The sequence below is a fragment of the Malaclemys terrapin genome, chromosome 3 (assembly GCF_027887155.1).
Source record: "Malaclemys terrapin pileata isolate rMalTer1 chromosome 3, rMalTer1.hap1, whole genome shotgun sequence".
Lineage (NCBI taxonomy): Eukaryota > Metazoa > Chordata > Testudines > Emydidae > Malaclemys > Malaclemys terrapin.
In genome coordinates, this window is record NC_071507.1 from 126,667,145 (window position 1) to 126,681,751 (window position 14,607).

General features: G+C 41.3%; 1 protein-coding gene across 1 annotated transcript in view; it reads right to left on the minus strand.

The window, feature by feature from the left end:
* Positions 1-266: 266 nt before the first annotated feature.
* The window catches only part of AFG1L (AFG1 like ATPase), a 141,260-nt gene continuing 126,919 nt past the window's right edge, over positions 267-14,607 (minus strand). Inside the window, exons 11-13 of the mRNA XM_054024534.1 lie at positions 6,470-6,610; positions 3,475-3,588; positions 267-2,858 (exon numbers count right to left, since the gene is read on the minus strand). Coding sequence (XP_053880509.1) covers positions 2,730-2,858; positions 3,475-3,588; positions 6,470-6,610 — 384 coding nt within the window. The 3' untranslated portion in view covers positions 267-2,729. The remainder of the gene's footprint in view (positions 2,859-3,474; positions 3,589-6,469; positions 6,611-14,607) is intronic.

The following is a 14,607-nucleotide window of genomic DNA, read 5'->3' on the forward strand; positions in this document are numbered from 1 at the left end:
CTGAGCACGCCGCCCCGCTCCACTTCTCCCGTCTCCCAGGCTTGAAGCGCCAATCAGCTGTTTGGCACCGCAAGCCTGGGAGGGAGAGAAGCAGAGCGGGGCGGCGTGCTCAGGGGAGGAGGCAGAGCAGAGGTGAGCTGGAGCGGGGAGTTCCCCTGAGTGCTGCCCCTCCACCCCACTTGCTGCAGGTGGCCCTCCCCGCGCCCCCCTGCCCCAGCTCCCTCCGCCTAAATGGTGACGACGACCGGGACAGCCCAAGATCCAGCTGCCGCGGTCACCGCCGAAGGACCCGAAATGCCGCCCCCCCCAAATTCTAGTGCCCTAGGCAACCGCCTAGGTCAACCAAAGGGGTTGCACTGGCCCTGCCCAGCATATGGCTCCAAAGAAAACCAGGTCATGATAGAGTAATACATCAAGTATATGGCTCCACCACCTAAAAAAGTATAAGGCCATGAAGTCCAAAGGACTAGTTCCCTTTAGACAGTGTCATGGTAGTGGCTGTTATAGCAGCAGTTTGATCAGGTTGCTAATCGATGGAGAGAGAAAAACAATAATACTGAGACATACGAGGTACATGGATTCTTCTCAGAACCACCAACGGTGAGATGAAAATTCAAACAAAATGTGCAGATTTGGGGATGATCCTTTTATGCCCCGTCTGCAACCTTTTTCCCTATCCAAGGAAACTATTTTGAAACATGCTTTTAAAGATGGTTTCTAATAGAAATAATGTACTCGTCAGAAAGGACAGTACATAGCTTTATTAAATCTAGGCTTAAAAAATATCCAAGGCAATTTTAATGAAAGGCAAGTTCATGCTACAACTAGAGGGGACATGGTTACACACCACAGTTAAGGTTTCATCTCCACTGTAAAATGTAACCATGTTGTAATTACAGCCCTGCGCAGATACACAAATGTGTATCTGCATCTGATCTGCTATCTGCAAAAATGATCTGCAGATTTGCAGGGCTCTACACTGGGGGTCGGGTGAGGCTCTGAGGCATCCTACCCACCGGAGCCCAGTCGGGGAGAGCCGCGGGCAGCCGTAGGGAGCCCGCACAGAGTCGCAGACCCTTCCCCATCTGCCCTCAGCCGGGCAGGGAGCTTGGCGGGCAGGGCCACGGCTGGGGGCTGCTTTCAGCCTCTGCTTCGCACTGTGGGCAGATGGAGGGTCCACTGTGGCTCCCCGGCTGGGTTCCACACTGGCCTGGCCGGAGGGAGAGGGGAGACCTGTGGAGGTGCCTGGGAGCTGCTTGGGCCCCTCGCCCAGGGCAGGTATAGGGTCCACCACCGCTACCCCCGCCCGGTGCTTATCATGGCAGGGCTGCGGCTCCGAGTCGCTCCCCTCCCCAGCTGGAGCTGGGTTCGGGAGAGCTGCGCGGGCAGCTGTGGGGAGCTGCGGCAGACCCTCAACCTACCGGGGGCCTAAGAAGCTCCCTGCTCAGTGTCCGTGCCGCCCAGGCCCCCTGCCCAGGGCAGGTGAAGGATCTGTGCTGCGGCTCCTCCCAGCTGCCCGCCTGGCTTTTACCGTCAGAGCCCTCCGTGGATACAAAATTTGTATCCGCATCTGCACTGCTATCTGCAGAAATGGTCCACGGATATAAAGCGGATACCCACAGATTTGCAGGGCTCTAGTAATCTTGTCTCTTGACTCAATTGTACTATAGAGTGTGATCAAGTCATGCCCAAGTCGACACTGGCCAGTACACGGGTGTTAATAGAAACAGAGGAGAAAGTGTAGTGTGGCGTAGGCCTTAGAACTTTTAGGCTGGAAAGTACCAAAGGTCCATGAAGTCCCATCCGCCCCACCCCCTTCTGGCAGGAACACCCAGCTGTCAGTAGAGATGGACTCTTCTTTCTTGTGCTTTGATGGAAAGTCTTCAAAAAGTATTAGTTCCACTTTTCTATTACATTTTACTCTCTCCCTTGCATAGTTCCTTTTTTTTTTTAATCACCTTTCTTTACGTGGACCTCGCCCCTTTAAGGTGACAAGCACCCTCACCTCCTGCTAAGGCTCATTCTGTCCCCAGGATCAGGCCGTTGGCTTTCAGGCTGTAGGACAGAGCAGCAGCCTCATTAGAATGACAGCAGACACTATGTACCTCAGGAAACTATCCGAGAGTGATGCGTATCCTTTCAGTAGAAGAGAGGAAATTTGAAGTTCAGCAGATGGCTACAAGTAAGAGTTAGGAAAATAAAAAGATAGGACACAGGAGTTCTAGAATCTTACAGACTGACTCTAGAGGGAGCAGAGTATAAAATACAAGTAAATTTGATTTGTGTGGCTTTGATCTTTCTTTTGTGCAAGCTGTCATAAATATGACAAAAATACTGCATCAACAACTAAGATGTGCATCCCCATTTTACTGTGACCCCTGCCTATATGGTTGACTTGTGCTGCAGCCTGAGAGGGATCTTGACCCAGTTAACCATGTTGAATACTGAAGTCATGCTGTACTGGAGAAAAAAACTGAAATATAAAAGGCATAATAATTGATCCACAAGCTGGGGGTGTCAAAGAAACCTAAACCAGAACAAAAACCACAACTTACTAAGCTCTTAAATTTTAAACGTAAACATTGCAGATGAAAAGTTATGGTCCAGAGGATAAGTGCAATAATAATCAATTCATTTATATTAGAAATGCTTCCAATTCTATTAGAATCTTTTTTCTTTATATACTATTTTTGTGTCCTGAGAGGTTTTGTTCATCTTCGAACAAATAACTATTTCTTGCTTCTGTCTCCATCTTTCCAATACTGTTCAGTCTGCATTTCTGTAAGTCGTGAGATAGTTCGTTGAAATGCAAAGATTTCCTCCTCTCCTGTAAACATGGAAAGTCCTCCAGCTGAATCCTAGATTGATATTTAAAAAAAACAACACAGAACTGTGAGGCACAGATCTATTTTGATCAGCATCCCATCCAAACTATACCTCTGAATGCTTTAGAGAGCTTAATAATACAAGACAGTGGACAGTATAGGGTACCAAAAGGGAAATAAAATGTAAAAACTCTCAAAGTAATGTTAAAGGAAAACAGCATGGGCCCACCCCCAACAGGAAGGGGCACGCTGGTAGCACAGGGCCAGGCAGACCAGTGTGCCTCTGGCTCCGGTCGGGGCTGTGCATCTGTGTCTTTCTGTCTCTCCACTCCCCCCGCCCCCCGCTTGCCCCATGTGTCCTGATATTTCACTCTTGCGATCTGGTCACCCTAACAAAGAGATACAACTGGGTTAGGGCATAGATTTATGCAAAATGGATCCATATCTATTGATCTATTCCTTGACCATACAGATACAGTAAAATACGTAATTATTAAAGTGACAACTGTGCTGCATGGATTCTACTACACAGCAGCAAGCCGTCTGTTAAATGTTTACTTCATTCTTTCTCCTGCAATGGTGCCATGATATCAGACCAAAGCCAATTATGCTTTTTGTAACAAAAGGAGATGATGTTGATATCACTCACCTGGCTCAACCCCAAATCATCCATCAGTATTCTGCTTTCTTCCAGGCCACTGTCATGATGTTCTAGCGGAAACAAGCTTTGGAGAGGTGTCAATGCAGAACAAATAATACGTACCTGAAATAGGGGGAAATGTGTATTGGCACCATTGCTTGTGTTTTACACACATCTTTTATGGAAAAAGCTTTAAAGTACTTCATTTTGTTTTTCCAAGTATCTTTCTGAAGTTTCACCCACCCACTAGTACTGCAGCTATGTGAATTTATGGTGTAGTCTCTTGTGAGAGGCCAGTAAATAAATAATATTAACTTTAACCAGGTATTTTTCTGAATAACAACTTGCAGACTTTTTATTCATATGCCAGGGTAGTAACTGCTTTCTCCCCTCAGTGATCCATTCAGTAGGAATGGATCCACCTAACTGTGTCACCACACCCTCAGAATATCTGCTATATGACATAATCTTTACCACTGTAATTTACCTTCTAAAAAAAGCAATATGAAAATCACTAGGAAATTATGGATTCTCACTAGTTAGGGTTGCACTGAGAGGATAAATGAACTGCACAGACATTCTCAAATGAATGTTTAAGGAATATGAAGTCTTTCTAAAAGTTCAGTTTGGCCACTACATTTTGGACCCATAAGATTCAAGTGAGTTAAAAATTTAGCTTGAATTTTATCATTACTGCTTTTTAATAATACTATTAAGGCTGGAATAACTATTTTCAGATCTGATTTGAAGAGATACTGTATACAGTGAAGTACCGGTAGCCCTATGAGGTTTATGATATAAACGTACTGTAATATTATTGTGGACAGCATACAGTATATTGATAGATCCCAGACAAAAGATTTCCATTGCAGATCAGTCTCTACAAATATTTAGTTTCATAATGATGGAAAAAATATAGGTCAGTATGTATTAAGTTTTAGCTCTGTGACCTTTTTAGATGATTTTTCCATAGGATTAGTTATAGGGTAAATAGGGATAATGTTGTTTAATGCTCATATGTTCTTTGGAGGAGGTCATATTTCATGATCACCTGATGTGTTTCTTCAAGATGATACTAAGAGATAACAGATTGCAAAAATAAGTACCTCTGATTTTGTTACTCCATGCCTACTGCATACATATTTTCTAAGACACTGTATTTAGTCCCAGTTCAGCATGGTATTTAAGCAGGTTCCGAACTTCAAGCACAAGAGTAGTCCAACTGACTTCAATAAGACTATTCACGTACTTAGAGTTAGGCAGGTACTTAAGTTTCTTGGTGAATCAGGGCCTTTATGATCATCTTGAAAAAGACTGATATCTCAATTGATATTTCCTGATTGCATACATATTTAAGTGTGTGCATATATAATCACACACAGGATGGAACTTAATATTTTCATTACTCTTTTAAAATGATCAGCTTAAATACGAAATGCCCTTTTTGTTGTTTTAATAGTGCTGATTTTGCTTCCCCATGATTGAAACCTTTGTAAATCCAAGTTAAGTGGTGCATTTATCATTACTATTCCGTTAGCAGTTCTGCAACCTGATTTAAAATCTACAATCAATGTTTCTTCTACAATTAATATCACATTTTAACAAATATATTAACACTTTAATATTCTCTTCATTAATGGTTCCTTCCAAATTAAAATCATCTAGCATGAGCCTAGCTCCAGAATGCTCAGTGGCACATTCTTTAGTTACTAGAATGACAACACCCATTTAATTGTTTATTTCCTGATTCAGTAAAACATCCCTATTCAGGAAGGACAAATAAGGACATACCTAAATTTATGCACATGCTTAAGTCCCACTGAAATCAGTAGGACTTAAAACAAGTGCTTATTTGCTTTCCTGAATTGAGGACTTTATAGGAAAGCATTCTGAAATGACGTTCGTTTTAAAACATGGTTGTATTTCACTAAGCTCACAATTTTCAAATCGTTAACAATAATTTTTCACTTTTTAAAAAAACATTTGATAGACTACAAATGTCTAGAAATGGCCAGATTTTACTCTTAAGTGAAGGTACCTTTAATAAGGAAAAATATGTACATTTCAGATGTGGAACGAAGCCAAAGTAAGTTATGTTTTTGAAAAATGAAAATAAAGGAAAATTAATTCCCTGAAATTCTGCTTCTTTGAAGACATCGCATAGGATTCTCAATCTTGGAATTAAGCTGCCAGTTTTGTGGCATTGTGCTAAGGAGCACAAACCTAAGAGTGAGAGTCTTATAGGAATAGGTCTTCAAAGAAGAATATTTAACATTATTAAATAGTTATAGACAATTTTCTGGACATGGCCATTACTTTCTATTTAAATATGAAAAATGTAAATGACCTCTTTCCTCTCTCAGTACCCAAGCCACTCTCACCGGGGTAAAGGAAGAAATTAAAATATAGCAGGACCTTGCTAGTTCACGCTAATGCCTGGAAGACCCCTGGCCAATTACTGAACCTTGTGGAAAAATAAGGCTCTGATCCTGCACTGAGCTGCCTGTGAGCAGACCCCTCCACCAGTATGGAGCCCCAATGGCTTCATTGGAGTTCTGTGTGGGCTCTAGGGTCAGCCCCCACGGAGCTCTGTCCTGGATTGGTGAGCAAACAATTGTGCACTACAAGTGATAACAGAGGTGAGAGCAGTCTATTTGACTTGATTTTTTAAAATGATTGTCGCAACATGTATTGTGTATTTGAATTATTGTAAAGACACCCAGTGAGTCTTGACTGGACATGATCATAGCAAATTTTGTAGAAGTAGTCGTCTCAGTAATATATTACCTCTGTTGTTAAGTCTTTGCCAAAATATGAAGAGAAACTGCCATTTTTGTGTGTGCAAATTATGCATGTGACTGAACTAAATGTGAGATTCTACTACAGCTGACAATGTTATCTAAAATAAGATGGCTTACTTGTTACCTGATGGAAGACAGGATTAATTTATAAAATGGCCAAATAACATTATAATACATGCATACCTGAAACACTTAGTTCTCACCTTATGATCATAAAATGTATCGATAAGAGTAATGAAGCGGCGAGCTTGGGTCCTTTTTGCTATGGTAAGTAGTGGTATGTTACGAACAAAGACTGTGTCAAAATTCTTACATATTTCCAAATAGTCACTCGCTCCAATTGGCTGAAATAAAAAAAAAAAAGTGATCATTGGAATGCCCACTACAGAGAGAATGATGCATTAACCTTACATTTCAAAATACTACCATTACAGCACGGTGGATGAAAACTACTCCAAAATATTTCTTATTTTCCTCCTTTATATCGTTTGTCTCAGAGAAGCTTCGGCTTCAGTGTCTCCATTTCTGATTGCCGATTCCTGTTGTTGATGTCTCAACCTAATAGTGCTTGATTGTTTAGAATCTGGCTCATTTGAAAACTTCTCATCTGCTTCTTGACAACACATTATGACCCCTATGACAATCTTAAACACAAGAATAGCAGTAACCCAAAATCTGCAGGGGAATAGGCTGAACATATTGTCTAGCTACAAAGTCAACGCAAATTATGAACAATTTGGACTGCTATTAGGAATATCCATTATTGATGCTTTTCAGTAGCAAAATCTGCAGTCAAAACACAAATCCATAGTTTAGATACTAAAGTTTAATTAGAATTGTATTGACACAACTAAGAGCAATTGTCTAACTTTCCAGATTCTGAAAGTCAGGGGAAGCAGACAAAAACCTTTAGTTATAGCAAAATTTATGGCAAAACTATATTTAAAAGAGATGTCAAGATATTACAGACAGTTCAAAACTTGATCTACCATTAATACTGAATTAAAAGCTTTAATGAAAAGTTTAGATGTTCATTTGAAGATCTGAGATAAATATCACATGCAAGAACACACAAGTAAATTTGTTTAAAATGATTTTCTGCATTATTTATACATCAAGACCTAAGCTGTTTGCAGTGTTTTTGCAGCCACGTTGGTCCCAGGATATGAGAGACACAAGGTGAGTGAGGTAATATCTTTCATTGGACCATCTTCTGTTGGTGGAAGGGAAAAGCTTTCAAGCTTCACAGAGCTCTTCCTTAGGTCTAGGGAGGAGCTCTGTGAAGGTTGAAAGATTGTCCCTTCCACCCACACAAGGTAATTCAATAAACGATAATTACCTCATCCATCTTGTCTCTCTCAAGACCTAAATTCACAGTTCTAAATTTTTCCTGCAGTAGTCAATGATGTCCCCAATACAGTTAACCCCTATTTTACTGCAGGGAATATTTTATATTGAGCTATTCATATGTAACTGTGCTTAGAAGAAAAAGTCTTGCACACTGATTTACAACTTATGGGCCAAATCCTATTTGTTTTACTCATAAAGAGGTAGTTCAGTGCTTTGACTGGAACATGCAGGGTTTTTCTCTATAAACACAGAAATCCCTTCATCTGTTAATGAAATGCATTTACCGCTACAATTAAATATGGTGACAGTGCATAGCAACACCTCTAAACAACATCTTAGAACAGGAAGTAAAAAAATGTTATCCAACTGAGACTACCAGGGGAAGTTTTTTGTAGGCCAAATGCAATTACCAAACTGGAATTTCACCTGGACCTCAGGGCACACACCTCTCCTCTTGCAAGAAATTGTAGGAGATCTTTAATTATTAGAAGTGACTAGGACTTGGTTTCAAGTCTCTCTCCCTACATCCAAAGCATCAGTCAAATGGAAGACAGCCACAAGAATTACGATCTTGTAGAGAAGAGGTTGTCTATATAAGATACACAAACACGGGAGAGTGAAGTTCTGAAAGACATTCCAGAAAAATCTTCTCAAGAAATAGTGAAACGGAGGCAACCAGTTTCCAGCTCCTTCAGAGCAGAGGAGGGCATGGATGCTCCTAAAACTTCTCTAATATCTCAAGGGTTGCAATGGATCCCTTCCCCTCCCATTCATAATCATGCAACATTCCTATGGCAACTACAACAATTACCTACATCATGGAAAAGTAATATTAATGTATATATGTATTGTAGCTGTCTTTAGTGTGTTATATATTAGGTAATCACTCAAAAATTAAGCACAGAGTTTTTTTCACTTCATTTCACCTCCCTCTTCCATGAGTGATGCATCTCTCAGCTGGAATGTGGACAAAGAACAGCTGCATCATCTGGATCAGATAAAGCAGGAAAAGTTTAAGGAAGTTGTGGAAGAATTTGTGGATGGAAATTCTGCAGAAGATATCAAGCTGAAACAATCTGATTTAACACCAGATCAATCTGACTGAAAAATACCAGCAAACTGGACAGCAGTCATATTGTATACCAGAGCAGATGATGGACAGTGCGTACCATGATGCATCCAAGGATTAGTGAGTTGGCCATAACCAAAGGATTCAGCAAATGATAACTCCTATTCTAGGTCTAGGACTGAAGAGCTCCTGGAATACGCAGAGAAGACTAAATACTTCTGCATTACAGCATGCATGTAAGGGACACTGGGAAGTGTCCTGATGGTACTTGAGAAGAAGAATAAGCACATATCTATAATTCTGAAGAAACATATAAGTGAATAACCACTCAGGTCCTCTAGCACATGACCAGACTAAGCATTCTTCTACTGCAGCTCCAAGTTCTAAGGCATTAGTAACCCACATAGGGTGGTTTTGCACTCTACTTCTCAAGTAGTGATTTGGGCTGCCCTGACTCATTCCATGGACAGCCCTTTCAAGGATGGAGGCAAATCTCCAAAACTAAAATCCAATTAATAAAAGAAAAGAAAAAAGTACAAAATATTACAGAACTCCAAACCAAACACCCATCCACCAAGGTGGATTGATTTAAATCAAAGTGATTTAGATGAGCAAGCAGAAACCCTTGATTTAAATCATCTATTTTAATCTTGTTTTGCATTTGTATTTCTTATTTTCCTAAAGAAAGGTTGGGTCTCACTGTTTGGTAAAATTTGGTACATCTTTTTGTTAATGGGGAGGACACACTATATCCATACACTTTTATTTAAGAAATTATAAAGCTTAACATACAATTATTCAGATTCTGATTTTTTTTAAAATTATGTTAGAAAATAATTAATGACTTTTTTTTTTAATAGAGATAATTTGTTACTTTTGATTTGTGTCATCTTGCATTTGGATGGAAATTGGAATTCAATTAAAAATGCACGAAGCAGCATTTAAAAATTGCTTTTTTACTTGTTAAATAAAACTACTTTAAACATGAGGGATACTTTTTTCTTATGGAAGTTTATCAAAACATGTTTTGCATTTAAAATTAACTGATTTTAGGTTGGACATTAGGAAAAACTTCCTAACTGTCAGAGTAGTTAAGCACTGGAATAAATTGCCTAGGGAGGTTGGGGATTTTTAAGAGCAGGTTGGACAAACACCTGTCAGAGATGGTCTAGATCGGGGTGGGCAAACTTTTTGGCCCGAGAGCCACATTGGGGTTGCAAAACTGTATGGAGGGCTGGGTAGGGAAGACTGTGCCTCCCCAAACAGCCTGGCCCTCACCCTTTATCCACTCCCTCCCACTTCCTGCCCCCTGGCTGCCCCCCTCAGAATTCCCAGGCCATCCAACCCCCCCGCTCCTTGTCCCCTAGCAGTCCCCTCCTGGGACCCCCCACCTCCTATCCAACCCCCCTGCTCCCAGTCCCCTGACTACCCCAATCCCTATCCACACTCCTGCCCCCTGACAGGCCCCCTGGAATCCCAAGTCTATCCAACCCCCCCATTCCCTGTCCCCTGACTGCCCCCCCAGAACCTCCACCCCATCCAACTGCTCCCTGCTCCCAATCCCCTGACTACCCCAACCCCATCCACACCCCCGCCCCCTGACAGGTCCCCCAGGACCCCACGCTTATCCAACCCCCCCTGTTCCCCGTCCCCTGACTGCCCCCCAGAACCTCTGCCCCATCCAACCGCCCCCTGCTCCCTGCCCCTTATCCAACCCCTCCCCCGGTCCCTGTCCCCCGGGACCCCCCAGTCCCCTTACCATGCTGCTCAGAGCAGCATGTCTGGCAGCTGCGCTGCCTGGCTGGAGCTAGACATGCTGCCACTCTGCTCGGCAGGAGCATGCCGCCACACTGCCCAGAGTGCTGCCTGCACAGCAGCGTAGCTGCAGGGGCTGGGGGACAGCAGGGGAGGGGCTGGGGGCTAGCCTCCCTGGCCAGGAGCTCAAGGGCCGGGCAGGACGGTCCCGCAGGCCAGATGTGGCCCACGGGCTGTAGTTTGCCCACCTCTGGTGTAGATAATACTTAGTCCTGCCTTGAGTGCAGGGTACTGGACTAGATGACGTCTCAAGGTCCCTTCCAGTTCTCTGATTCTATGATTTATTAAATAAAGGAAATGGTTAGTGAATTGAACTAATTGTTTCTGGTCATCATGTCCTTCAAGATTGTAGAACTGGTAGGTCTCATCCTCACACACCTCATTTTTATTCATATATTAGAAGAGGAAAACAAGCTTTCCTGTTTTTCAACCCCCAGTTGGTTTCTTAACTTTGAATGAACTAGTAATTGAATTGAACTAGTTGAATAAACTGAAATTAAGAAAATATTCTCTCTGAACCTGCTACTGCTGTCAGAAGTTACTTTTGCACATCAACAAATTTTGCTTCCAGGTGCTTAGTGAACAACTTCCACCATGTTTGACTTTCTTTAGCAATTTGGCAGAAAATGTTCTGCTTGTATATTTTTAATATAAATTATTTTTATCGATTATACCTAAGTTTGTGCGTTAACATAGGTTGTCATAATATCACAATTAATTTTAAATAGGTTTATTTTTTAAAATCAGATTTCTTTATTTAAATTTTTTTTAAATCGTAAATTTTCAGCCATCCACTGAGATGTATATCTTCTGACAATAAAAATTACAATTAATTATCAATGGACTCCCACCCTTGGAGACTAAAAAGCATGATAATGCAAATTAAACTTTAACAGAAGACTGAAATAGTTGTAGAACAGACAAAAATAAGGCTGATGTGTTTCAAATCTGTAAAGAGCAACAAGGTTTCTTATAAACTAGGGTTAGTTTTTATGTATATCAAGATCTAATATATACACACACACACAGAGTTTATAGAGAGCTAAAATATACCTCCTAACAATTGTAAAAGACCTTGAGGTACTTCAGCAATGCAAAAGGTTGGCAATTTAAACAAAGAAATATCCCAAACCAAATAAAGCTAAGGCTAGATGAGCTTGGGCACTCCTCAAGCTTGGAAATAGGTTCTATGCTATTGATAAGCCAAACCCATATTCTTGTTTAGAAGCCAAATCTAAGCAATAATGCTTGGTAAATATGTGCAGAGAGCACCATGGGAACTGCTATGCAAATCTCCTGAACAGAGAAACCTGGCAGCCATATCTGTTCTATCCTGACTGGAATGAGCTTTGACATCACTGCCAAGCTGCACGGCTGCCTAGCTGTAACTGAGATGTAGACAGTAATGTCACTTGGCAACAGGAAAAACTAATCACATTAGTGTCATATGAAAGACAGACCTGGGCAGGCTTTTTAAGAGCGATAGTTCTCTCCACATAAGAACTCTATGACCTTTTCTTTTCCAAATTTGTGTAGAAGGGCATGGGCCTTCCAAACAAGCAAAATGGATTTTAATCCTAGTTCCAACAGTGGCTTGTTTTGTTATCTTGGATGAATCACTTAATGACTTTGAGCCTTACTTTCGCCATCTGTAAGGCGGGCATAAGAATAATTACCCAATTTATAAATGCTTTTATGGTACTTTAAAGCTTATCTTTGCACTCCCCAATGTACGGCTGTTCTGGGTAGGCAGCTCCCTCTCTGCTGTGTTTAAACAGTTTGAATTTACATTAGGTAATATCAGAAGAGGCCAAAAATGCAGCTGTGGGTTAATGTGACATAGGGCATCCTAATGATACCCCTTCCCCATTCTCATGCCCCTGCTACATGGGCAGCATAGAGCGTGCATGGCATAAGCACCCTTACATTGGTGCCTTCCCACTGAAGGATCTCTGGGCCAGTTAAACAAGCTTTATGGCCAGATTACACCTGCACTGCAGCAAAAAGCAGTTGCATTGCACTGGAGGTTCTGGCTTTTCTACTGTAGTAATATTTAGAGGCTCCAGTCAGGACAGGGGACCCATTGCGTTAGTCATTGTACAAACACAAGAAAACATGGTTCCAACTCTTTTGAGCACCTCAAAAGCTTCTTCCCCTCCCATATTGCCAGCTGGTCCTCATCCAGCTGCTGCTCTCTGGCAGGCACTGTTGGACATACCTGTTGAAGAAATATAAATCTGGATGTGGCCAGCATATCATTGGCAGTGGAGCCCATGCATTATCACAGACAATTACACTTCCTTCTGTCCTGATTCACGATGGAAGACTAGGTCTGGCAAAAACAACTTATTTTCTTCTTTCAAAATATGACATGAGCCCGTACAAGTATAAACTAGTAAATATTACAGAAACCCAAGTACTACTTGCTACTAAGGAGGCAGTGTTGCCTAATAGAAGCAGACCTGGGTTCTATTCCTGGCTCTGCTACTGGCCTGCTACATGACCTGGGGCAAATCACTTCACCTCTCTGTGCCTCAGGTTCCCACCTGTTAACTTTGTAATGCACTTTGGGCCAGATTTTGAAAGGTATTTAGGTGCCTAAAGATGCAGGTAGGTAGCTAGTGGGATTTCCAAAAGTGCATATTCAAATCCCACTAGTGCCTACCTGTATCTTTAGGCACCTAAACGCCTTTCAAAATTTGACCTCTATGGATGAAAAGTTTTGTAAAAGAGCTGGGTATTATTATTTTTATAAAGCAAAAATACATTCAACTTAAAAAGTCTGGTTCAACCTGAGACCCTGCTGGCATTATACTGAGCCCTTCTGCAATACATCTTCTTTGAAGTTTTGCACATTCTGAACGGCTCCTGATCATTCAACACTGATTGGGTTCTGAGTACCATTAATCTACATCTGCAAGACTCCAAGATTGGTGGCAACTGATAGAGAAATGGTGGCTTACTAAACTTTATAATTCTGACGGGTTGTATTTTATTTTATTTCATAAGCCTTAATATAATGGACTTTTCAAGCCATAATTAGTATTCTGAATTCACATAGCCTGTTCCAGGAATAACAGAAGTTGACTGATTTATTGAGTACTGAATGGCACTTTAGTTAGTAACATCTTTGAGTATATTACTCCATCTTTTAAGTTTCAGACAGGATTACCTCATGCCAATCCTTCACAAGGTAATGATGATATTCCTCATCCCCCTACCTGAGCAATTAAAAAGTTCAACACTCTTGGATGTATCTGAATAATCTGGTTATCTGAATAATTTCCCAAATGGGAACAATTAAAATCTACTTTTTGATTGGTTGTGCATTCTTTGGGATTGTCTGAATACCTTTTGTTTTTGTAAAATGCTGATCAAGACTCAAAGAACTTTCAAACGATCAGGAGTGTGCAGGAAACATTGGTCATTTTAAATTAGCAGTCAGCCATCTCCGATGCTAAGCAGACCTTCTGTAATAAACTTTCACAGCTAAGGGTCTTTGCTGTGGATCTCATTTCTCCTGTGTAAAACATGCTGGTGATGTAGAATCACTGCAGATTTCTGTAATTAACTCTGATGCCAGGCCTCAAGATTTTATCAACAACACACTAATGCAAAATGCATTAGCACTAACACGGGCTACCTCCTGACCAAGAGGCTAGTCCACTTCAGTTTTCCTGACTGAGCTGTTAACTTTATTAACAGGGGGGGAGGGATAGCTCAGTGGTTTGAGCATTGGCCTGCTAAACCCAGGGTTGTGAGTTCAATCCTTGAGGGGGCCACTTGGGGATCTGGGGCAAAATCAGTACTTGGTCCTGCTAGTGAAGGCAGGGGGCTGGACTTGATGACCTTTCAAGGTCCCTTCCAGTTCTAGGAGATGGGATATCTCCATTATTAAAAAAATTAAATTAATTTATACTTTTTTGTTTCTCTGTCTAGTTAATGCATGTTCTGCTATCATCATGTATGTTCAAGTAGGAGGTTTATTATTTAGTGTTCTCTGTAGACTGTACTGTTCTCAGGGTTACTCTTCTATTTCCATTATATATTCCTGGTAGTGATACATGGACAGCTAGCTCTTCATTTAACAAGAGTATAAAACATCCC